Source organism: Rana temporaria, chromosome 3 (assembly GCF_905171775.1).
Source record: "Rana temporaria chromosome 3, aRanTem1.1, whole genome shotgun sequence".
NCBI classification, from domain to species: domain Eukaryota; kingdom Metazoa; phylum Chordata; class Amphibia; order Anura; family Ranidae; genus Rana; species Rana temporaria.
Window position 1 is genome coordinate 419,420,740 of NC_053491.1, and position 25,858 is coordinate 419,446,597.

At 42.8% G+C, this 25,858-nt stretch overlaps 1 protein-coding gene across 1 annotated transcript in view; it reads left to right on the plus strand.

Moving 5' to 3' along the window:
• Positions 1–23,565, plus strand: part of ATP6V1B2 (ATPase H+ transporting V1 subunit B2) — a 48,287-nt gene extending 24,722 nt beyond the window's left edge. Inside the window, exons 3-14 of the mRNA XM_040346129.1 lie at positions 1,960–2,058; positions 2,478–2,571; positions 2,931–3,008; positions 3,605–3,744; positions 5,921–6,022; positions 6,967–7,064; positions 7,195–7,318; positions 12,697–12,847; positions 12,960–13,042; positions 13,120–13,224; positions 18,837–18,966; positions 23,025–23,565. Coding sequence (XP_040202063.1) covers positions 1,960–2,058; positions 2,478–2,571; positions 2,931–3,008; positions 3,605–3,744; positions 5,921–6,022; positions 6,967–7,064; positions 7,195–7,318; positions 12,697–12,847; positions 12,960–13,042; positions 13,120–13,224; positions 18,837–18,966; positions 23,025–23,167 — 1,347 coding nt within the window. The 3' untranslated portion in view covers positions 23,168–23,565. The remainder of the gene's footprint in view (positions 1–1,959; positions 2,059–2,477; positions 2,572–2,930; positions 3,009–3,604; positions 3,745–5,920; positions 6,023–6,966; positions 7,065–7,194; positions 7,319–12,696; positions 12,848–12,959; positions 13,043–13,119; positions 13,225–18,836; positions 18,967–23,024) is intronic.
• The last annotated feature ends 2,293 nt before the right edge of the window (positions 23,566–25,858 follow it).

Sequence of the window (25,858 nt, forward strand, 5' to 3'; positions counted from 1 at the left end):
TTTTCCTGATTGGGACTTTGCTAATCACTGTGCACTATTTAAGGACTTGGTTGCATTTCACAGTATATGGAGATTTTATCTCCCTGATTAGTCTGTACGTTTATCACTTTTTAAGTTAATATTAGCGCATCTATATATTTTATATGTATCAATGTGCTGTACATATCCTGTGCAGAAGCAGAGCTGTGGGAGAGGCCCAGCATATGTGAATGAGCCCTAAATGTGCAGTCATTTTTCTATCTTGGGGTTCTAGAGCTCCGATATAGGTTATTTACTTGCCCATTCAGTGTTTGCAGGCTTTAATGTGAATGCCTGCTCACTGTATTTTTCGTACTACTTTTATTTGACTAGGATACTAAGAAGTAGACACCAGTGTTTGGCTTTCTGGCCTCTACTAAAAAATGGAATGATGTGCCATCTGGTATTAATCAGCAGTTTTATGATTGTCACATTAGGTACAGATTTCTTCCTTGTTGGCTTGGATGCGTGAGCATCTACTTTTCTGTCCATTACACTTCAAAGGAAATGCCAATACGTCGTCGTCCTGGAGTTTTTAGGGGCACTGCACATGGCTTTTAATATAAGTCTGGATAATAATTTAGACACTTATGTGCAGTTGTCTCAATTGGAGGTCCAACGATATGTGTTCTTTCTCTGGCCGATGCCGATATTTAGAAATTGTGGCTGATAGCCGATATATGATGCCGATTTTTTTTTTTCTTTTTTTTGAGCCGATATGTTAGGCCGATTTAAAAAAAAAAAAATTCCCCTTCATCTCATAAAATCGAACAGTTAGACCCCTTTCACACTGGGGTGTTTTTCAGGCGCTTTTGGGCTAAAAATAGCACCTGTAAAGTGCCTGTAAAACTGCTCCCCTGCAGTCTCAGTGTGAATGCTTGAGGGCTTTCACACTGAGGCGGTGCGCTGGCAGGATGTTAAAAAAAAAAAAAAAAGTCCTGCAAGCAGCATCTTTGGAGCAGTGTATACCACTCCTCCACCACTGCTCCCGAAGCGCCTGCAAAGTGCTTCTGCAGCGGCGCTACACGGGCGCATTTAACCTCTTCATCAGCCGCTAGCTGGGTTATAAACGCCCGCTAGCAGCCGAATAGCACCGCTAAAACTAGCGGCGTTTTACCGTCAACGCCTGTCCGCTCCAGTGTGGGAGCATCTGAGTTCCGCCCAAAAAAATATATTAAAAGTCAGCAGCTACAAATACTGCAGCTGCAGACTTTTAATATATGGACACTTACCTGTCCTGGGCGCCCGCGATGTTGGCACCTGAAGCCGATCTCTCCTTTGACTCTCGGGTGCTGCCCCGGCCATCTTCGGTAAGGGAATCAGGAAGCAGGCACAAAAACAGGTAATCAAAAATTTTGGACGAAGAAAAAAAAAAAGGGCTAACTTTACTGTTTCGTTTTTTTTTTATTTATTAAAGTGTATTTTTTCCCCAAAAATTGCGTTTGAAAGACCGCTGCGCAAATACTGTGTGACATAATATTGTAACAGCCGCTATTTTATTCCCTAGGGTCTATGCTAAAAAACAATATATAATGTTTGGGGGTTCTAAGTGATTTTCTAGCAGAAAATACAGGATTTTTTATTGTAAACAAGCGTTAGAAAAGATTTTGTCTTTAAATGGTTAAACTGAGAACTTCTACAAGTTCAGTTCATTGATAAGTAGAAACATTGTATTCTTTTCTCACACTTGGCAGGAGGCCCAGTCACTCCATGGGAAACTTCAGGCAACTTGCAATGACTTCTATGATACAGAAGCTATTTGAAAGTCGCCTTGAAGTAAATCGGCTTTTTTTTTAAAACAATCAGCCAATGCCGATTTAATTAAAAAGTGCCAGAAATCGGCTGATATATCGGTCAAGCTATAGTCACAATCACTTTACAATAAACTGTAACTGATTGATCTTTTGTGTGTCACTTTCCTTACTCATGTTTGTGTTTCAGTTCCCCAGGTATTCCGAGATTGTCCACTTGACTCTCCCTGATGGTACAAAAAGAAGTGGACAGGTGCTGGAAGTCAGTGGGTCCAAAGCTGTGGTACAGGTAAAATGTTGGAAACAAATTGTGCCATAATTCATAGCATGTGTACAGGTTTGATGTGGGGACCAAGAAATGTTACATCTATAATGAAAACATGATCTTGGCCTCTACAAATGAGGAATTGGGTTTAATCTCAATACAGTATGTGTAACATTTTCCACAGCCCATCGTTTTCAGTCTGCATGGTTGGATTTGCATTAAAAAATGACATCCTCTATGCCCTTTCTTGACCAACATGCCACATGTTGGTCTTGGAATGCTTCCTAGAGGGTGTAAAGAAAATGTGTTGTGTATCAGGACGATAAAAACACTTGAGCACCCATATTAAGGTTTGTGTGCCTTTGGAGAATAGGCGGCTATTCTAGTTGTGAGTAGCTTGCCTACCTGTCTTTATTCCAAGTTCTTTGTCTCATCTTGTTTAGGTATTTGAGGGAACGTCGGGTATTGATGCCAAAAAGACATCCTGTGAATTTTCTGGTGATATTCTGAGAACCCCAGTATCTGAGGACATGCTGGGTATGTAAAGTCTCACCATACAATAAATTACTGCTACCGACTGTTCTGAGCTGCAGGGTCAGTGCTATTTTGGTTGAACTCCTGGAAAAGTTTTGGCCTTCATCTGTTCTATCTGTATCAAACTTTGACATTTTTTAAATTGTGACATATATATATATTTACACTTGTTTACTGAACCGTTGTATGTAAGAAAGCTTTCCCTATGTTCAGGAAATTTGTCATGGTGTATTTTGTTCCTCTGAGCAGCACTTTAACATTAGCAACTATGACATACCTACTAGAAACTCTGAATCCATCACATGCTTATTTTGAGGCTTTCTGTCTTGAAGTTCAAGAATTGCTTTTTCTATTTCTTCCAGGTCGTGTGTTTAACGGCTCAGGAAAACCCATAGATCGGGGACCCACTGTGCTGGCAGAGGATTATCTAGACATCATGGGTAAGTAGAGAATTGTGAGGGTTCCTTAAACTCTTGAAGCTCCTTTACACCATTGTGTCATTGTGAATGGCACCCTAGCAGACCTTCACAATACAGCTATATTACAGTGCACCACAACACACAATGTGCAATGCATCAAGCTGTAACAAATGCAGCATGTGTTTTTTTCCATTTGGTGAGATGCATTACATCCCATTAATATTTAAAGGACTACTTGCTAATGTTGAGGGTTCTACGTGTGGGGATTTTGCCACATTATGTAAAACTATTTAGTTTTTTACGTTTTTAGAATGGGGTGCCTTGATATTGAGTAGAATTTTAAAGCATGCCTTGAATAGAAAAAGGTTGAGAAACACTGATGTAAATCAGCATGGCTGAACATAATTTCAAATTTTTTTGAGAGAATCATTTATTTATTTTACTAGAACTGTCCAAATTGTTGGACTCTTCAGGGTGGATAAATTTGCATGCACATATTCAGATGTATTGAAAGTTAAAAAAAAAAATCCATACATTTTTTCTGAATATGCTAGGCCTGCCACTGTAGCAGCAAACATGCTAGATGTCTCATTACCCATGGTGTGCCCTCCCTACAGGACAGCCCATTAATCCACAGTGCAGAATCTACCCAGAGGAAATGATCCAGACTGGCATATCTGCCATCGATGGTATGAACAGTATTGCTCGTGGACAGAAGATCCCCATCTTCTCTGCTGCTGGTCTTCCCCACAATGAGGTAAGTTTGGCATTACCTTGTATAAGCTACAAATTCCTACATGTATGACTAGGGTTGCACCGATACCACTTTAAGACTTTTTCAAGTACTCGCCGATACTGATACTTTATTAATGTCATGTGACAGTGGTATTAATATGCAGCACTGATAGCTGGCAATGATGGGCACTGATGAGGCGTGGACTGTCGGCAAATGCTCGGTATGGGCACCGATGCTAAAATAAAGTGGTGCAATCATATAATATGGGAAAGTTAGATAAATTTAGGTATACATAAATTAAATTAGTAATGTAATTCAAAATTTGCAGTACTTTGAAATATGCTTTCATTATCATAAAAGATGGTTATCCTGTCATTAGAGTACTTCATCAGGCACTTACTGTTGTAGCCTGACAACGCTGTCTCCCAGTTGTGCTCTTGTGTTGAGATTGTCAGGCATGAATCCTGGGAAATGCCATGCAGTTGTCCTTGCCGACTGGAAGTGGATGCAAAGTGGCTACAAGAGTTCAGATGGAAAAGGATATGCAGCAAAGGATAAAGAAATGGTGAAATGTATTTAGGTTACATGGAAGCATGGCTTACATGTGCTTTTGCAGACTAAGACGTTGGCTGTTATGTTGCCTCAATACACACATCCTGGCCCATCTCATTCCTAAAATTCTGGGCCCCAGGGCGACCTCAACATGGTCCTCAATTTTATAGTTTTTATTTTTCTGTTAACCCTACTTATAGTAAGCTTAAGCTCCCATCCTGCTTCTAACTCCAATAACTAGGCAGTAGAAGAAAGTAGAGCTGCACGATTAATCGCGGAGAGAATCGCGATTTCGATTCTCCCCGCGGGATGACCGGCGATTCTTCTGTTTTCACCGCTGATTCCACGTAACCAGCGTGGAACGCAAAAGCCACCGATATCAAAACCGACGTAAGCAGCCTGCAGTAGTTTGTATCCATGCGCCACCCAGTGGTTGCCTGCGGTACTGTTTGTGATGTATTCAGCCTTCTCCCAGTTCTGTACAACTGTGTGTATCCATGCGCCACCCAATGGTTGTTGGCAGTACTGCTTCTGATCTATAAAAAAAAGAGACCAGTGATATGTCTATAATGTTAAAGACCATATAGCTCCTATGAAAAAAGCAGAATCAAAGTTTGTTTCTGCTTTTTTCATAGGAGTTATGATCTTTAACATTATAGACATATCACTGGTCTCTTTTTTTATATATTCATATTTTTCAGATAAATCACAGGTTTATTTATAAAAAAAATTTTTTTGGGGGGGGTTCTGGCATAATTTTTTTTGAGAATCGTGATCTTTAGTCTAAGCAAAAGAATCATGATTCTCATTTTGACCAGAATCGTGCAGCCCGGGCGGTCCTGTCAAGTGATCCCACAAACGGATGGCTTCAGGGGAGAGGAGCGAGCTCAAACAACGGATTTGCTGCCTGGGTCATCTGTGGGCTATTCGTTGTCCACTGTCCCTCCTTTCCTCTGAAGTTTTTCTGTTTTTACATGCACTCCCAAGATGTCATTGTTTGGGTTTTATGTCTGTTTTAAGGCGAATACTGCAGTAAAAACTGCAAATATATGTTTACTAAAAAACTTCCTATGCTTGTTGAGCTAAAATGGCCATGCAGTGAAGTGTAAGGCTTACGCCTATTAAGGCCTATTTCATACTTTCATACCTCCGGGTGGCTTTACCGCCACCCGGAGGTGCGGTGGCGGTAAAGCACCGTTATTTTTAGCGGCGCTTTACCGTCGGCTTTGCGGCGGTATTCGGCCGCTAGCGGAGGCGCACTTCCGGCAGTATAGCTGCGCTGTCCCATTGAATTCAATGGGCAGGAGCGGTATACACACCTTCACCGCTCCAAAGGTGGCAGGACTTTTTCTTTTTCCGTTCTGCCAGCGCACTGCTCCAGTATGAAAGCCCTCAGCATATATATATATTTGCACATGATTAGAAACAATCTTTGTAAAACATTAACTCATTGCTAAGATTTAGGTAGATGTATGTAATCTATGTATCTAAAAATTTAAGCACCTATACTTCCCTTTCAGAGAATAGCAAATGCCATTTTTTAAACTTCTAAACTCTTGCTTTGGGAATTTTTAGCATTTGGCGGAAGCTCTATATAGTAACCATATGTATGTACTCATCTGTCATTTTTCTTGTATCCTATCAGATTGCAGCGCAAATCTGTCGCCAGGCAGGCCTGGTAAAGAAATCCAAGGATGTTATGGATTACAGTGAAGATAACTTTGCCATTGTTTTTGCTGCTATGGGGGTAAGCATTTGACAAAATGTAGTATAGGATAAGTAGTGTTTGTAGGTACAGAGAACATCTGTGTAAAACCTCATTGTTGTCGCGCTGTCTTCCCCGTTGACAGGTTGGGCTACGCAGGTTCTAAATTGGTCGGTGCCGACCAATTAAAATGCCCTGAAACATCCCCACGTGGGGATTCAGCTGCAGGGATTTCTATGCCTGGCTATTCCGGGGCTCAGAACAGGAGATTGCCGCTATTCACGTCAGCGGGTCTGGGGTGGAGGGGGGGAGGGTATAGGAGGGGGGTCCTGTGTAAGTTCACCTTACAGATTTTTCTGTAATGGTGAACTTGCCCTTTAAGTTGGTGTTTTGGTTAAAGAAGTATGGCTAAAGCTCTGTTGACCCTGTTATGGGTCACAGGAGTGGGCACTATGTTCTGCGTTCCTGTACCCGGTTTCAGCCAACAGCAAGCTAAATTCCACTGTCGGCTGACATCACTCAGCCAGTCCAGGCTCTGGATTGAGTCCAACTTTAATGTTGGGATCCACCCAGATTCCTGACCAGCAGCTGGCACGCCAATTGGCGCCTGAGCCAGCCACTCCTACAGCCTGGTGCTCCAGTGAGGAGCAGAGCTCTCTGCTCAATGAGAACTGAGCGTTCAGCGCTCTTTGATTGCTCAGTTCGCTGTTTAGGCGTCGGGAGACAGATGCAGCATCAGTTTGAACTTTTTAAAATGTTCTTACTTTTTTTATGCTCCCAGTTCCTACCTTGTCCTTACATCTACAGTAGAGGTGGAAGACCAGAGTAGGTCGGGTGTAGTTTTTAAGGTTTCTGTACCAGCCTGCTGGTGTGGCCTTGCACTCTCCCATACCCTTGATGTTCCAGCATGCTTGGTGCCAATTTTCCAATTTTTTTTTTTTTGTACGTTTTCTATATAATTTTTTTTTTTTTTTTTACTACCCAAGGTAAACATGGAGACAGCTCGCTTCTTTAAGTCAGATTTCGAGGAGAACGGATCAATGGACAATGTGTGTCTCTTCTTGAACTTGGCCAACGATCCTACGTAAGTATGCAACCCAGCATTGTTGGGGAATGGGTGAGGAAGTGCCTCATTGGCTGAAGGGTGTTTGCTTATGTACTGAGGTTCTGTAATAGGAAAAGGTCATGCAGTTCATATTGTGTGTTGCCCACAGCATTGAACGTATCATCACCCCTCGTCTTGCTCTCACCACTGCTGAGTATCTGGCATATCAATGCGAGAAGCACGTGCTGGTCATTCTGACGGACATGAGCTCATATGCTGAAGCCCTGAGAGAGGTAAGCTTTTTAAAATAATTGTACTTGTATCCAAGAAGTGTTAATTGGTTGTAACGGTAGGTTTTTACCTTAATGCTCTTCTGGTCTGGTTCACCCCCACAACCAACCCCAGGCAAATACTTTGAAACCGTTCAAGATCCAGTGCTGTGCTCGAGAGCAGCATCTCTCTGCTCTCTCCTCACTGGCCATTGAGGCAGCAGTGGGAGCCATTGGCTTATGCTGCGGTCAATCACAGCCTGTGAGGCAAGAGTGTTGGGCAGATCCGCACTATGTGTGGAGATGGACAATACATCGCATGGCTTGGGAGCGAGCCCACACGAGTGTCACAAATGGCAAGCAGCTTGCTATGGGGGTCCTCAGAAAAGGAGAGGTGCCAGGAGCGCTGGTGAGGGACCCCAGAAGAAGTGGATCTGGGCTGCTCTTTGTAAAATCATTGCACAAAGCAGGTAAATGTAACATGTTTGAAAAACATTTCCATTACAATCACTTTACAGTGCTAATGTAGGGATAACAAAAAATCCACATTTCAAAAAAATTATGCATTGATTTGCATTCTAATGAGTGAAATAAGTAGTTGATCCCCTATCAATTGCCAAGATTTCTGGCTCCCAGGTGTCTTCTATACAGGTAATGAGCTGAGATTAGGAGCACCCTCTTAACCACTTAAGATCCGCGCTATAGACAAGACGTCCACAGCGTGGCTCTCAAGTGCCGAGTGGACGTCTTTTTCTGTGCATTACCCACGCGCGCCGCTGGGGGGCACGAAGCGGGTAAACACTGTGCCGGTGCATCGCTGATAAGCCGATGCGTGTACCTGGCGGCCGCGATGTCAGCCGGGTACACGCGATCGGCGGTGACAGCAGGGATGTGGAGCTCTGTGTGTAAACACAGAGCTCCACGACCTGTCAGGGAGAGAGGAGACCGATCTGTGTCTCTTGTACATAGGGACACAGCATCGGTCACCTCCCCCAGTCAGTCCCCTCCCCCCACACAGTTAGAACACACCCAGGATACACATTTAACCCCTTCCTCACCCCCCAGTGTTAACCCCTCTACTGCCAGTCACATTTATACAGTAATCAGTGCATTTTTATAGCACTGTTCGCTGTATAAATTTGAATGGTCCCAAATTTGTGTCAAAAGTGTCCGATATGTCCATCGCAATATCGCAGGCCTGACAAAAAAAACGCAGATTGCCGCCTTTACTAGTAAAAAAAAAAAAAAATCATAAATCTATCCCCTATTTTGAAGGTGCTATAACTTTTGCGCAAACCGATCAAATACGCTTATTGCGATTTTTTTTTTTTTTTTTAACAAAAATATGTAGAAGAATACGTATCGGCCTAAACCGAGGAAAAAAATATGGGATATAATTATAACAAAAAGTAAAAAATATTGTGTTTTTTTTTTTCCAAATTTTCTGTATTTGTTTGTTTATAGCGCAAAAAATAAAAATCGCAGAGATTATCAAATACCACCAAAAGAAAGCTCTATTTGTGAGAAAAAAATTATAAAAATATAATTTGGGTACCGTGTTGTATGATCGCGCAATTGTCATTCAAAATGCGTCAGCGCTGAAAGCTGAAAATTGGTCTGGGCACGAAGGGGATTTAAATGCCCAGTAATGAAGTGGTTAAAGGGAGTGCTCCTAATCTCAGCTTGTTAACTGTATAAAAGACACCGGTCCACAGAAGCAATCAGATTCCAATTTTTCCACCATGGCCAAGACCAAAGAGCTGTCCAAGGATGTCGGGGTTAATATTGTAAACCTACACAAATATTGGGTGGGAACCTCCTTCCCTCGGGCAAGGCATTGAAAATGGGTTGTGGACGGTTATTGCAGCATGACAATGGCCCAAAACACACGGCCAAGGCTACAAAGTAATGGTTCAAGAAGCATGTTAAGGTCCTGGAGTGGCCTAGCCAGTCTCCAGACCTTAATCCCATAGAAAATATGTGGTGGGAGCTGAAGGTTGGAGCTACCAAACGTCGGCAACGAAACCTCAGTGACTTGGAGAGGCTCTGCAATAGGGAGTGGGACAAAATCCCTCCTGAGATGTGTGCAAACCTGGTGGCCAACTACAGAAACCCAATACTTTTATCCAGGTAAATGATACTGGCTGGATACAAAGCTACAGCACTCCCTAGTGAAGTGCTAGCCACTATTGTGTGCCTATGCTTGGGTCTAAAAAAAACACATTAGAACTCAGAAGATTGTTAGGCTAATATAGGAGGCCATTTAAGAGCCAGGGAGCTTGAACTTCCCTAAAGCAATAGAAAAGCTTTAAAGTGATTGTAAATGCTTGGTATAAAGTCATACTTGCCTTGTGCAGTGAGTTTGCACAGAAAAGCCCTGATCTGCCTCTTGGGTCCCCCACAGCATTCCTGGCCCCTCCACTTCGCTGAGTGCTCCTATAGCAAGCGACTTACTCAATTGACACACAGAATGAGGTGCTGCCCCGCCCTCCACTCCCTCATTGACTGTGATTGACAGCAGCAGGAGCCAGTTGATCTCACTTTTTTGTCTGAACATTTGAGGTGGGATATAGCTACTGCTCTGATGCATATCGCTGTATTGAGATGGTGGGGATCAGGTAAGTATAAGGGGGGGGACTGGGGGGGGGGGGAGCTGCATGCAGGTTTTTTCCTTTTTGCAGAGAATGCATTAAAGTAAAAACTTCTGCCTTTTAGAACCACTTTAAAGTCAGGTGTCAGCCATTATGTAGGTGAATGGTTTGCACGGCTCTTGTTAATCCAGTGGTGTTGGTTGAGACGGTTAATAAAGCTAGCCAATATTTGAACGTTTTATACTTTTTCCTTTTGGTGGAGCTGAAGTCAGTATTTATCCTCTTACAATATAGCAGCCTAAAACTGAATTGGTTGCAAGGGGAGGGTATAACATCAGGGTTCGACAAATCCCGGGCGGCAGGTTGCCATTGCAACTAGAATTAGCGACCTGGAGCGGCACGGCTTGGGTATCCTGTGTCTCCGTGCGCCCCCAACGCGCAATCGGGCCGGCCGGTAATTGAGGCCGCGGCTTTACGGCCTACTGCAGGCTTATGCTTCCTTCTATGATCTGGCGCTGTTTTGTGGTGGCCGTTGGTATGACAAGACAACCAGCAATGCTAATAGAGCTTCCCCTGTCTGTTTTTACTGCCATCTCCTTCCCTCTAATTAGAACCCCCAAACATTATATATATATATATATATTAGTGCTGTCAGTTAAACGCGCTATTAACGCAAACCCATGTTAACGCCGTAAAAATTTTTATCGCGCGATTAACGAGGCGGCGTTCGGGGGTTATACCGGGATGATGCCTGCAGCCGCAGGCATCATCCCGGTACCGTTGTTTAGAGCGGGCGATCGGCTATCCAAACATAACAACCGATGCGGCTAAAAGCCGCTCGGATGTTATGCCGGAGGAGCGGGAGGGGACATCCCCCCCCCTCCCGCCGCCTTTCGCCGCTCTGACCGGGCCTCCCATCCCACCGGGAGACCCGATCCTCGATCCGCCGCCTTCTGTGTCCAGGTTGGAGACTGACACTAAGCCGTAAGCGGCTTTGATTCAGTCTCCGCATTGAAACCACGGAAGCGGCGTCATGACGTCACTTCCGGGTTTCTCGGCTGCCAATGGCGCCGGATTTAAAAAAGTACACAGTATTCAGAATCGCCGTTTTCGGCGATCTGAATACTTTGAAGTGCAAAGGAGGGCTCGGAGGTCTTTTAGACCCCCGATCCCTCCATAAAGAGTACCTGTCACCACCTATTGCTGTCACAAGGGATGTTTACATTCCTTGTGACAGCAATAAAAGTGATCAAAATGTAAAAAAATAAAAAAACACAATTTAATATTATAAAAAAAAATAAAATGAATAAGAAAACAAAAAAAAAAAATGTTTTAAAGGGTGAACCTCCTTAATCGCGTGATTAATCGTGAGTTAACTATGACATTAATGCGATTAATCGCGATTAGAAATTTTAATCGCTTGACAGCACTAATATATATATATATATATATATATATATATATATATATATATATATATATATATATATATATATATATATATATATATAATTTTTTTTTTTTTTATTCTAACACCCTAGAGAATAAAATGACGGTCGTTGCAATACTTTCTGTCACACCGTATTTGCGCACTGCTCTTACAAACTTGCTTTTTTGGGAAGAAATACACTTTTTTAATTAAAAAATAAGACACCAGTAAAGTTAGCCCATTTTTTTTTTTTTATATTGTGAAAGATAATGGTACGACAAGTAAATTGATACCCAACATGTCATGCTTCAAAATTGCATCCGCTCATGGAATGGCGACAAACTTTTACCCTTTAAAATCTCCATAGGCGACGTTTAAAAAAATTCTACAGGTTGCATGGTTTGAGCTACACATTAGGTCTGGGGCTAGAATTATTGCTCTCACTCTACCAATCGCGGCAATACCTCACATGTGTGGTTTGAACACTGCTTCCATATGCTGGCGCTACTCACGTATGCGTTCGCTTCTGCGTGCGAGCTCTGCGGGACAGGGTGCGTTCCTGGCTCCTAACTTTTTTAGCTGGCTCCTAGATTCCAAGCAAATTTGTCAAGCCCTGTATAACATATTACAGCTTTTTGAGTAGACATCTGACTAGTAAACGAAGTGAAGCAAGCATATCTCCCTCAGCCTGTTCCCTTTCAATTGTAGACTGGAGCCAGGGCAAAATTATAAGAAAAAAAAAAAGTACACATTTTATATTGAGAGAACTATTAATATCCTTTAAAGTGGTTGTAAACCCTTTACAAACACTACAGGTAAGTCTAGATTAAGGCTTACCTGTAGGTGCTCGAGATATCTCCCAAACCTCCATGGTTTAGGAGATATTTACAAATGAGACAGGCGCTGATGTCTACGGCGCATGCACCGTAGACAACGGCACAGGCGCAATTTAGAAACCCTTTGAAGCGACGAGCGTGCCGTTTCTAAAGGAGCTTGTGCCATGACTGGCCCCTCCCCCTCTCTCCCCTGATTGGCTTACTGACTTTGACAGCTGTGGGAGCCACTAGAGACACTGCTCTGTCTCAGCCAAACAGGAGTATACTGGATGGCTGAGGGGATCGTGGTCATTGCTGGAGAGGAGGAGCTCAGGTAGGTAATTGGGGGGGGGGGGGGGGGGCTGCTACACACAAGTTTTTTTTTTTTTTTTCTTAATGCATAGGATACATTAGAAAAAAACCTGCCTTTACAACTCCTTTAATTTTACTAAATGCCAATTTAACAGTAGCCATTTCTGTAAACAATGGAAGCATTGTATCTTAAATCATAATAGTTACTGAGATTGGAAATTTGTATTGAAAATCTGCTATTCTTGCTCTATCCAGGTGTCGGCCGCACGAGAAGAGGTCCCTGGTAGAAGAGGTTTTCCAGGTTACATGTACACTGACTTGGCCACAATCTATGAAAGAGCTGGACGTGTGGAGGGCAGGAATGGCTCTATTACACAAATCCCCATCCTTACTATGCCCAATGATGGTCAGTGTGTGCTATACATATGAGAACATAGACTAGTTTTCAGAATGTTGTAGAGAATGCGTGAGAATATTGTCGCTACCGAATATCTGACACTGCTTGTTTTTTTTTTTAGACATCACCCATCCTATCCCTGATTTGACGGGATACATCACAGAAGGACAGATCTATGTAGAACGGCAACTACACAACAGACAGGTAAGAGGGGATGGGATAAGGTCTCTTGATCTGTGTCTATACCCACAGAGTGGTTGTTGACAAACTCTCATTGTTAGATCTATCCACCTATCAACGTACTGCCTTCACTCTCCCGTCTGATGAAGTCCGCCATTGGCGAAGGCATGACCAGAAAGGACCATTCAGATGTGTCCAACCAGCTGGTGAGTGATCCTTGTGCCTTTTTAATGTACTAGTTTGTCCTCACTGTGCAGCATGGGGTACGGTTCCATTTATAGGGGGAAACAGTATAAAATATCTAAAGCTGGAAAAAGTATAAAATATCTAAAGCTGAACACCTAACATGATCTAACCTGAAGGTCTAAACTGGGTTTGAAGTAATTGTCAGGAATAGATTCAAAAGGGTTTTCTTCTTTATGTATTCGAGACCCATGGTAACCAGCAAGGTTCAAATCTTTGCGCTCGTATTGATTTCTTGAAAGAAAGCAGATGTGAAGATACTGAAACTCTGGGCTGATTCACACAGATGCAGTTTAGTGTGTTTCATACTGCATTTAAAATGTATGTAAAGTGTTTTTAATGTATTCCAATGGCCCTAGTTCACACCAGTGTTCCAGTGCAGACAAAAGTAGGACCTGCTGCATTTTTTTTCTGTATGGAATGCAGCAAAATGCATGTAAATGAACCAGAATGGATGAATATGCCACACAAATGCAACACAAGACACATTGTCCCAAGGTTCTTTAATGGTCAAAATACAGAAATGAACTGGAACATATTAAACTCATCAAAAAAGTGCGTAAATGCGCATGCAACAAACACATCTGGAACGCATAAATTGTGGTGTGTATCATCCCTCAGACTTTTTCTGGAATGCTGTCTGCAAAGCCTAATTGAAAGCAACATGGTTACAGAGCTGTGTCATACTGAAAATAATGCAACCACAATTCTGAACAGTGTATACCGTTGTGTAATTTAAGGCCTCATTTGCACCATGGTGCCACAGACGTCAGTTTTTCTGCACGCGTTCTGCAAGAACACAAAAAACACAATTGTTTTCTATGTGCCTTGTTCACGCCACAACACTGGTGTCACTTGAAGATTTTTTTCTTTGCAGGAATGTGTATGCAGTTTTCTGCATGGGGGGGGGGGGGGGGGGAGAATAACGTCACATGAACACTGTGGTGTGAACAGGGCACCTAACTGACACGCATGCAAGCTGATATCAACATGCGTAAAAACTCGCTGAAACACGCAATGGTGCTTTGTTGCTTAAGGCCTCATTCACACTTGGCCGTTCGGGTCCGTCTGTCGGCGGACCTGAACGGCCGCTCCATGCATCGCTATGGAGCATCGGATGTCAGCGGGGACATGTCCGTTGACATCCGACCCGCTAAAAACAGACGTATGGGGGCCACGTCCCCATCCGTCCATGCGGATCAGATCGGGTAAGATCTGATGAAAACGGACATGCTGTCCGTTTTCATCAGATCACTCCATAGGGACACAGCGGTGCCCGACAAGCCCCTCCCCGCTCAGTGAGCAGAGAGGAGCTTGTCATCGTCGGCTCAGCGGAGATCTGCGGACTGATCTCCCGCTGAGCCGATGGGAGCAGGCGACGGAGTCCGCCAAGTGTGAATGAAGCCTAAAGGGGTTGCAAAGGTTCGTTTTTTATTTTCTAAATAGGTTCCTATAAGCTCGTGAATTGTTGGTTCACTTACCTTTTTCCTTCGATTTCCCTTCTAAATGTTTTTTTTCTTTGTCTGAATTTCTCACTTCCTGTTTCTCCTCGGTAAGCTTTCCACCATCATCCGAGGCGTGGAAAGTCAGTCAGAACAGCTTACTGAGGAGGAACAGGAAATGAGAAATTCAGACAAAGAAAAAAATCATTTTGAAGGGAAATGGAAGAAAAAGGTAAGTGAACCAACAATGTACTAGCTTAAAGGAACCTATTTAGAAAATAAAAAACGAACCTTTACAACCCCTTTTATCAAAAAAACTAATTTGAAGTGTCGCTAAACCCTCCTATGATTTTACAGCTGTAGATGGTGACATCTTGGCCTTTATTTAGATCTGCAGTTGCCATAGTGTGCACATATGATCAGCTATGACACTAGCCATTTGAAAGTTGCTTGAGAGCTGACATAAGCACACGGTCAAATTGACAATTACAACCAGAGGCTAGACGGCTCGATTATAACTTTTTGAGAGTCAGATTTAATTGATTGGTTTAGTAGCACTTTTAAAGTGTATCTAAACCCTCCCTATCCATTACAGCTGAGGAAGCTTCCATCTTCGCTACTGTTTGATTTGCAGTTGTTATGGTGCTATACCATTGAAAAAATTGGGAAAAAACTGCGCTAGAACCCAAATAACAAAACCAAAAGCTGCTGGCACTCAAAGTCAAGCATATATGGTATATAGTGCAGCGCTAAAGAATCTGCAATATATTATAATGTGCATACTGGAATGACACAATGTGAATTGTAAGCCATAACCAAATAGTCAAACCACAATTCACATTGTATCACTCCAGTATGCACATTACATGGTGCTATTAATGGCATGCTTCCTTTTCAACCAAGGAAGCTGCCATCTTGGCCTCTAATCTGCCACTGCCATGGTGCTGCACATGTGATCAGTTCTGACACCAGCCAATGGTTTGACAGTTTGGGAGCAAAAGCATATGTATTCGTTAGCATTCCTGGCATGCTTGGAATGTAGCTGTTTTTGAATCGTTAAATCCATGGGTTTAGTTCTGCTTTAAATGTAACTGTTTTGAGAACTGTTAGCGGTGTCAGCCAATGACATGAAAAATGAATAAAGGACATATTTCTTTACTTGTCTCTATCCAGCACAGTGTGTCATTCTGCAGTCTAGTTCCCCTGCTTGAGTGAGTGAAAAACTTATATAGCGCAACACATGCAAACTGAATCGCCTCTGGGCGCTGTATCCATTCCCTGGGTAAAACCCTTTTCCCCTTTAGAAGAGATGGGTTTTAATCTTTCTCCTGAAGGCCAAGTGGTCCAACTCCAATCGGATGGTGGTTGGTAGCACGTTCCACAGCCGAGGTCACTGGACTGCAAATCTTCGATCTCCTTTGGACTTGTATCTGGCTTTGGGTATCTGGAGTAGGTTTTGATTGGTGGATCGCAGAATGCGATTGGGGTTATGGGCTTTTATTTTTTAGCATAGATATTTGGGGGCATTTCCGTGAATACACTTATGCGTTAGGCAAAGTGCCTTGAAAGTGATTCTGTCTTTTACTGGCAACCAATGAAGGGATCTCAGTGAAGGTGAGATTGATTCCCATGGTTTTTTTCCAGTCACTAGTCGAGCGGCCGTATTTTGAACGACTTGCAGACGAGCGTTTTGGTATTTGGGGAGTCCGAGATAGAGGGCATTTGTGTAGTCACGTCTGGAATTAATGAATGTTCCCACCACGACTGCAATGTCTTCTTTCGGGATAAAGGGCGTGAGTCGGCGCAGCAGGCGCAGCAGATGGTGGGATCCGCTGACTACTGACCCTATTTGTGCATCCATTGTCATGTTGGTGTCGAAAATGACTCTGAGACTTTTGACTTTGGTGCTAGGGGTGATAGTTTTATCCAGAATGGGTGGGGGTGTCCATGTTGTCGTGGGGAGATTTTTCCGGTTGGCGTGAAACAGGAGAAGTTTTGTTTTCGAACCGTTGAGTTTAAGATAACTGTTTGTCATCCAGTTATCTATTAGAGTGAGGCATTTCTCTAGTCCAAGAGAATGATCCTTTTTTTTGCAGATGCGGAAATACAGTTGTGTGTCGTCTGCATAGGAGTAGTAAAGTAACTTCTGGTTACTGATGGTTTCAAAGAGAGGGCGAAGATAGATATTAAACAGAACAGGCGACAAAGGGGATCCATGAGGGACTCCGCATGACACTGTACGTTTTTCAGAAGTGAAAGACCCCAGTTTCCTTATTTGTGATCGGTTTTCCAAGAAGGACGAGAACCAGGGTAAATCACATTCCACGACTGGCTACTTCAGCTAGCCTAGCCAGTAGTAGTCCGTGGTCTACAGTGTCAAAAGCCGCGCTTAGGTCCAGCAGTATCAGGAGACAAGATTCTCCTTCGTCTGCGGCCTCTAGAGCGTCATCCAATATTTTGAGCAGCGCCGTTTCTGTTCCGTGACCCGGACGGAAACCTGATTGGAACAGATCGCGTAATTTATGGGTGTCTAAATGATGTTGCAGCTGTTGTACAACTAGGAGGATTTGTTTAATCCCTGTGCATGACCTGAGGCTATTCACTTCACTAGGTATATGTAAGGGTTTATGTCCACTTTAAATCGATGTGTTACATTACACTTCAAGTTCTAATTGTGGATAAAATGAAAGCTTAGAAGTGAACTTCCATCACGTTTTTATTGCTGTCTGCATTCCCACTGGGAAAGTTCAGTCTTTTTTGTCCTAGTGAAAGAGAAAAATAATGGGCTCTTCCTCCTGCGTAGCCTGGAAAATTTGCTAAACAATATAATACAATACAATGTGTAAGTGAAGCAGCAGGTAGTAAAGCTCAAAGGTTTCAAATATGGAAGGAAAACTGTGATTCCATAGTGTGCGAAACGATAAATAAAAATGGGACAAAAAGTTAGGCATGTCAAAAATAACATACACAGGTAAGTGATTGAATAAACAAAGTCTAATAATCCTCCACCAAGTGGCAGTATATTTTCTAGTTCATCATCAAACGTGACGATGAAAAACAATGGTGTCTCCAAAGAGAAGTACGTCTCCTTTCACCAGCTACCTAGGTAAGTATCTTACTCGCCGAACAAAATTGACACCCATGAGAGGTAGTCAAAAACGACAACGACCAAGGATCCAGAAACATTAGCTCAGACAAATAATGTTATCCGAATGGATATGGTATATTCAACCAAAAAGAATAAAACAGAAGCTTCTCACAGTGCAGTAACGTTAAAAAGCATATTTATTAAAACTAGATTGCACTTACAAAATAGAGATGAAAATCATGCCCATAGAATTGGCAGGGATGACGTTCGCATTCCAACTGGTGGCGGAAGTGATGCAGCGGGTTTCATCAGCAGCGTCTTGTGTCCTCGGGGCCGACCCCTGATGACGGCAGATGCTGCCGACAAGTGATATAGATAAATGAACAGCCGCACTCCAAAAAAAAAAAAACCTTGATGGTTGTCTTTATTGTAAAAAAGATAAAAAATGGCACTACAAATCACAGCAAAAATAAAGATTACAGCCTACGTGTTTCGCACTATTGGTTAGTGCTTAATCATGGCTGATGGCAGATGCTGCTGACAAAACGTGTCATTTCTCGTGCTACATCACTTCTGCCACCAGTTGGAACACGGACGGCGTCCCTGCCATTTCCATGGGTATGATTTTCATCTCTATTTTGTTAGTGCAATCTAGTTTTAATAAATATGCTTTAAAATTGTAGGTGTTTTTCTTTTATGTTTTTTGTGCCAAGGCTTCGTTGGGCTTATCTTATCTGGCTTTGGGTATGTGTGACCCAAGCACAGCCGTACTCTGCATGCAAGTAAAGTTTGCACATATTTTCCCCTATATTTGATAATCGGAAAAACTGCTATTCGCTTCAGATCCTGAATAAAAAAAAAAAAGGCTGAACCCGTACTGAGTTGTATCTTACAGCATTACCCCAACACACAGCAGTCTGGGAGATCTTGTTGATCATACATTGTGTATAAGTGTTTGTTGGTAGAAATTCAATCACCTTTCTGCCTCCCCATATTTTGTATACTTTGTACAGAAAACTGAGTGGTCACTTTTTTGTCTCCTTAGTATGCCTGTTACGCTATCGGGAAAGATGTCCAAGCCATGAAGGCAGTTGTAGGTGAAGAAGCTTTGACCCCTGATGACCTTCTGTACCTAGAGTTCCTACAGAAGTTTGAGAAGAACTTCATAGCCCAAGGTAAGTGTGGACATCTAAGATCAGTACTTGTGCTGTGTCTTGTAGGACAGATTCAAATTTCTTTCAGATACACTGGTTTTCTTGATTTGGCCACCAGGTGGCATAGGAAGGAAGAAGTCAATACAGCGTTCTTGTCAAAAGATGTTAATTACTATTATGTTGACAAACTTGTAGTTGCATTTGATATAGAAATGGACAACCTCTGCTCATGTTGGATATTTTATTTAGAAAAAAATTGGTTGGAAAGTAGATAGATTAATTAACCCTTAGACATGGCAGGTGAACTGAGAATCTGACCTCTTGATCAAGAAGTCTTTAACACCGCAGTCCTGGCATTTGCCATATAGGACCATCCCAAGCATAAGCATTTTGCAAAAATGCACAAGCATACATTAAAGCAGAACGCCACCCAAAAGGGGAAGATCCCTGGACAGGTAAATGTTCTTATATTGAGTCAGCAGCTGCAGTATTTGTAGCTGCTGACTCTTAAAAAAAAAAAAACTTGCCCAAACAGGAGCTCCTCTTTAAATTTTATTTTTCTCCAAGAGCGATTCATTTGTTATCTCGGGCACCACCCTATCAGTTTGACCAACTATTGTAGAACAAGGAATGCAAACATTCATTGTAATAGAAAAACATGGCGGGACCTCTTTAACCACTTGCCCACCGGGCTTGTTTTTCAGATTCTGTGTTTACGAGACTAAAACTTTTTTTTTTTGCTAGAAAATTACTTGAAACCCCCAAACATTATATATATATTTTTTTCTAACACCCTAGAGAATAAAATGGCAGTCATCGCAATACTTTTTGTCACACCGTATTTGCGCAGCGGTCTTACAAGCGCACTCTTTTTGGAAGAAAAACACTTTTTTGAATTAAGATAAGACGACAATAAATTTTGCGACGCCTAGTAAAATGATACCCAACATGTCACGCTTAAAAATTGTGCCCGCTCGTGGCATGGCGTCAAACTTTTACCCTTAAAAATCTCGATAGGCGACGTTTAAAAAATTCTACAGGTTGCATTTTTTGCAGAGTTAGAGTAGCTCTAGGGCTAGAATTATTGCTCTTGCTCTAATGATCGCGGCGATACCTCACTTGTGTGGTTTGAACACCGTTTTCATATGCGGGCGCTACTCGCGTATGCGTTCGCTTCTGTGTGCGAGCTCGTCGGGATGGGGGGCTTTAAAACATTTTTTTTTTTAGTTTATAATTTTTTACACTGAAATAAAAAAATAATTGATCACTTTTATTCCTATTACAAGGAATGTAAACATCCCTTGTAATAGAAAAAAACATGACAGGTCCTCTTAAATATGAGATCTGGGGTCAAAAAGACCTCAGATCTCATATTAAGACTTCAATGCAAAAAAAGATTTTTTTTTTTAAAAATGTCATTTTTTTCAAATGACAAAAAATAAAATGTTTCTTTAAGACGCTGGGCGGGACTGACGTTTTGACGTCACTTCCGCCCAGCAGAGCTATGGGGACGGGTGGGGGCAATTTTTCCCTCACTCGCATTTCCACACAGCTGCCGAACAGACCCGATCGCCTCCGCCGCTTCCGACGGCTCCGGTAAGCGACGGAGCCGTCGGTAACCACAATAGTTTTTTAAGGAACATATTCCAGTTTGCAGATTCATATAAGGATCCTCCTCAGTTTTGGTCTCCACGTGGTGCAAACCACTCCATCTCGTTGTCACTATCTGACCATAGGGTTGCACACTGTCGTCATCACTTATAAAGCTTTGTTAATCCCCCACCTGCTCTAGAGCTCTGCGCTGGCTGAATAAAACTTTACAAGTGACCCCTTCAGTGTGACTGTTCAAAATATTCTTTCAGTTTTAATCCATTTTGTCCGTGTAAGCTGCGACAAAAAAACAACTTAAAAATGCTTTCTGCCTCACGATTTATGGTTTCAGTACTTTAAATTCCTGACCCAAAACAAGTATGCAGTAAGTCAGAAGTCCTAATATACTGTATTTTGTATTTGGTCAGTCATCCATGAGGTATTAAACCATTTGATCCGCGATCTTCAAATGGGCATGTTTGAAGATCCAGAAATTCTAAACCTTCTATTTACAGCATTTTGTGTCCAGGAAAGTTGCACTTAGTGTTACTAAACTGACAACAGTAAAATCTGTGTGTATATGCAGTAAAGCATGCTTGTTATACTCACTGTGGAATCTAAGGGGTTAATCCTGAGCATTGTGTAAAAAGGCTGTTGAGTCTATCTTCTATGATCCTCCCTTTTTACGGTCTCCAATCCATATCCTTTTAGAACAGAGCTTTGGGGGCACTCTGCACATGCTCAGTTTTGTGTGTATTGCTAGAGCGTTTTTTTCTTGGGTTGGTTCATGTAATCGGCACAGAGCCAATCGGCACAGTCCAGACAGAATGTCAGGAGTCCTGCAGCCTCATAGGACAGTCAGAGTAGGATGAAAACTCCTCCTACAAGCTTTAACCAGACACTGATAGACATCACAAGACTATTATATGCTGCTGACCAGAAAAGGTATTTAGTAGTTAATATTTACTAAAATAATTGCATTTCCATGTTCTGTGTAACACCAGATATAGTGAGTGCAGGGTCCTGGGCTTGGCAACAGTTTAAAGGGGTTGTAAAGGGAGAAAGTTTCTCAATGCATTCTAAAAGCTTTCTGTGTGCAGCAGCCCCTTAATACTTACCTGAGCCTCATCTCTATCCACCCCTCGGCCATTGATTAGTGGCTTGGTTGTCTCCTCCTGCTCTCAAAGTAAAGTGATTGTAAGCCTTCGTTTATTAAAAATTACAAACGTATTATACTTGCCTCCACTGTGCAGTTCGTTTTGCACAGAGTGGCCCCGATCCTCGACTTCTGGGGTCCCTTAGAGGCTCTGGCAGATCCCCCTTGCATCATATAAACCCCTAGGAGAAGCACTTGGCTTGGGTTTGCAACCCCTTAAGTCAACCAATCAGGAGTGAGGGGGGAACAGGGCTGAACCGCAGTGTCTGACTGCTTACTGTAGGGGCACTCAACAGGAGGGAGGGGCAAGGATCACAGAAGAGGGACCCGAGAAGAGGAGGATCTGGGCTGCTCTGTGCAAATCCACTGCAACAGAGCAGCAGGTAAGTATAACATGTTAAAAACTTTACAATCACTTTAAGCTTTACAATTTGTAGGTGCATTAAGATATGTTCATTGCGCGGATAGTTATGGTTCACATGTTTCTTTCTTCTGATTATGGCTACTCACTTTCCCACAGTACAAATAATCTGTACTCATTTGTGGTCCTGCACTCTCTAACAGCTAATTGCTCTTTGACGCTGGTAGGGTATTTATGGGCTTTGCTTTTCCAGGAGGAATTGTTCCTGAGATTTTATATGCTAGATTTTGTCAGAATTCTCTGAATGCACTGATGACAGTGAATGATGTAAATTTGTATCGGAGACAACATTTTATCATGGCTATGTATGTGGTGATGTAGCAAGACTTTCTATGCAACACAGAAGGAGTTAAATGGAGTTTGGCAGTGAGGTGGCGCCGGGTGGTCCTGAGCCGTCACCCATTATCACTGCCGATCCTGCTGTTCAGCCCTCCTTTAAATAGCTTGCGAAGGACTGTCACATGGGGGATGTGTGTGCGTGTGGGTGGCAGTCAGTTGCCAAGGCAACGAGTGGCTCGTTAAGGGATAATAGCAGCTTTGGTACACATGGATGGGAGCAGCAAGGGCACCAGGGGGGTCTGGCGTGGCCCACTATTAACCCCATACGTACTAAATTATAGCCCACATTTAATAGGTATTTTAATAAGAGAGAGCAATGTTCCACCAAGCTGCCACACGGTGGCAGTAAACAGCAGTTTAAGAATGTTGCACAACAGATTCGTGTGTGCTTTTATCTTTAGCCACAGTCTGATTCAATAAGTGACATTTCATGCAGTAGAATCGGAGGAATAACTTTGCAATTAACATACAGTTGTCTTCATAGTCTAGTGGTACTATCCTGTCTGCCGCTGTCTTCCGTTTATGATCTTGATGTTCTGACATGCTTTTCACACCTCTTCCTTGCTTCCTCAGGTCCATATGACAACCGCACAGTGTACGAGACTCTGGACATCGGCTGGCAGCTCCTTCGAATCTTCCCCAAAGAAATGCTCAAGAGAATCCCTGCAAGCACCTTGGCAGAATTCTACCCCCGAGACTCCTCCGCCAAGCACTGAGTTCCACTCTTTCCATCCCCTCCATCATTCTGCAGCCGCCCCACACCCCACAGTTTACAGTCTTTTATGGACCCCCTTGAATGAGAAGGGCAGGAATCGTCTCAAAGTGCACCTGTCACCCTTTTATTGTGGAAACAGTCATTTGTGGGTAAACCAATATACTGCTAGTTTCTGGCATACTGAATGGCTGTGTTCTTTGAAAAATCCCCCGAATGGCTGTCAACATGGGTGCCGGGTACACAACATGTGTTTGTAAAGTGGGAAATGTTATTTAACATTATATTCTGTATTTCATAGTTTTTTTTTTGTTTTTCTTTATTAAAATGCAGCACACTCATAGTTGGATACAAACCCAACTCCAGGTTAGATAAATAATAATGCACTGCAATGAAAAAAAAGAATTTGCTCTTGGCGGAATACTTAACCTCTCAGTGCTGCCCCCTTATACTGTCCGCTCTGTGATGGTAGCAATCATCTTCCAGGTTGAATGATATGCAGCATTATTAAACCCACCTCCTGTGAGCCCAGGGTTTCTCAATGACATCCCCTGGATTTTGTCCCTGAACCACCCTGGTTTCACAGGAGAATTCTGCGGACAGCAGAGCCAAGCCCATATTTTCAGTCTGCGGCATTCAGGGCCCACCTGAAGGCTGCATTCACACCTGAACGCGGCGTATTGTACCGCGATTTGCCACGACAAAACGCTTAGTTTTTTAGCCCAAAATACGCCAGAGGGTGATTTAAACATTGTCGGCTATGCCGAACGCCGAAGCCGCCTGAAAAAAAGGGTCCGGGACTTGTTTTAAACTTCAGGCGTACGACGTTTCGGCGTGGAGATGTGAACCATCTCCATAGCCGACAATGTTACATCACCCCTCCAGCGTATTTCAGGCTGCAATAGCGTCGGGCGTAAAAACGCCTAGGTGTGAATGGAGCCGAAGAGACAGAGTACCCATGATGTCATGTGACCAGACTGAAGACTGCAGAAGTAAAGGTGGTCCTTGTGCTCCAGGGGAGTGGACATAAGGGGTTTTGTGTTCTGGTGTTGGGCCTCAAAGCATTGATTTACCTTCCATCAAGCTGCTTACTGTTCTGTGTAATATTCCAGCACTGGGAGAGGCATGCTTGAAGTACAAATACATAGGAGAGGTTACAGAATGAGTTTATACACAATGTCTCAGTTTCATGCTGTGACTGTCGCTTTTTCAGGCACTAAAGTTATTTATTGTGCAGTGATGTGCACATAGTTTTATTGTATTTTTTCATAATGCTTTAGATGTCTTAATGCATTACTTCTCACCAGAAGTAACTTTAAAAATGACCCTGTGAAAAGACTAAAACACCTGCTGCCTTGCGCAGATGGCTACAGAGAAAATGGTTCCCATCCTGGTAGTTTCTAAGTGATGCAACTTATTTCCTAATATAAGTAAACAGCCTCTGCTCCTTTACCTTTCTATTGGATTTGTGGTGTAACTGAACAGCTGTCAGTTTTCATCCAATTTAGGCTGAGAGAGGCTGAAGTGTTGGTGGAAATGCCGTGAATTCAGCTGTCGATTGAAAGCTTTTAAAGTCTGTTTTATGTGAGGTAACACGTGTTTTAAGGTTGTTGGTCCATATAAGTCAAGGTAACTTGTGGCTGGCTGTTGTGGAGTTAAAGTCTGTCTTTCCTAGAGGATGCTAGCCCCACAGCTGCCACATATTGTCAGTCTTAGTCTATGCAGGTACTTCAGTTTCATTGAACATGTTGGGTTTCCCAGCAGGGAGATTGCTGCCCATTCCTTCTGGCTCTTGTGATTGGTATGATCTGCGATTGTCAAACTCCTCTGTCCAACTCTGATAGTGTCTCTTCCTTTGCTTTAGTAAGCCCCGTGCCCCACACATTCCCAGGCGGCTTGTCTTCTGCTGTGGGGTACATTTTGATGTTTGTGTGAATTTTGGTGCAATAGTTGGTCCATTCCATCTGTAAACGGTGTATACATTTATTGAAGAACAGCATATCTAAATAAATATTATGATAGAAAGAAGAATGTGTCATGAGTTCTCATTGCAATGTTTTTCTTGTTTCCCCCTCCTAAATATGTTACTACATTCTTTAAAACATTTAATTGCACAGCAAATGCAACGTTGTTCAGCTGACATAGCCTGGGTCTTGTGCTGCCATCTTGTCTGACTCTTTTGCATTCAGGCAGCCAGCTAACGATTGTACATCGGGTCTACCCTTTGGTCGCTCTGTGTTCCTTATAATGCAGTCTACAGGGAGATATCCAAGGAGGCTGCAGGACCAAGCACACAGCATTCTGACCTAAGCCAGAATGGAGGTGGGGGGTTTATCCAGAGAAATTCTTCTTAAAAAGCACATACAAACGAATTTTTCCATGTGGAGGAAGGGATTTAAATCAACTCCATTTTGGGAGTAACGTTCCTCTAAAATAGCGATGGCGAACACGTGGCACAGTGCCACCTGTGGGCACACAAGCCAAGTTGCCGAATTACCCCACCAGCAGCCGAACCCCTGAATTTTTTTTTTCATATGCCTCCATATTGCAGCACGTCAATGTGTTCTTCCTTATTAGCGTATGACCACAGGGCCGTGGTTATTTTGCGTTTGTTGGCTGGGTATCAGGAAGTGTCTCCGCTATAGGGCTGAAAAGGTAGGAGCCGGGTTTAGCGGCTCTTACCTCCGCTCTCCAT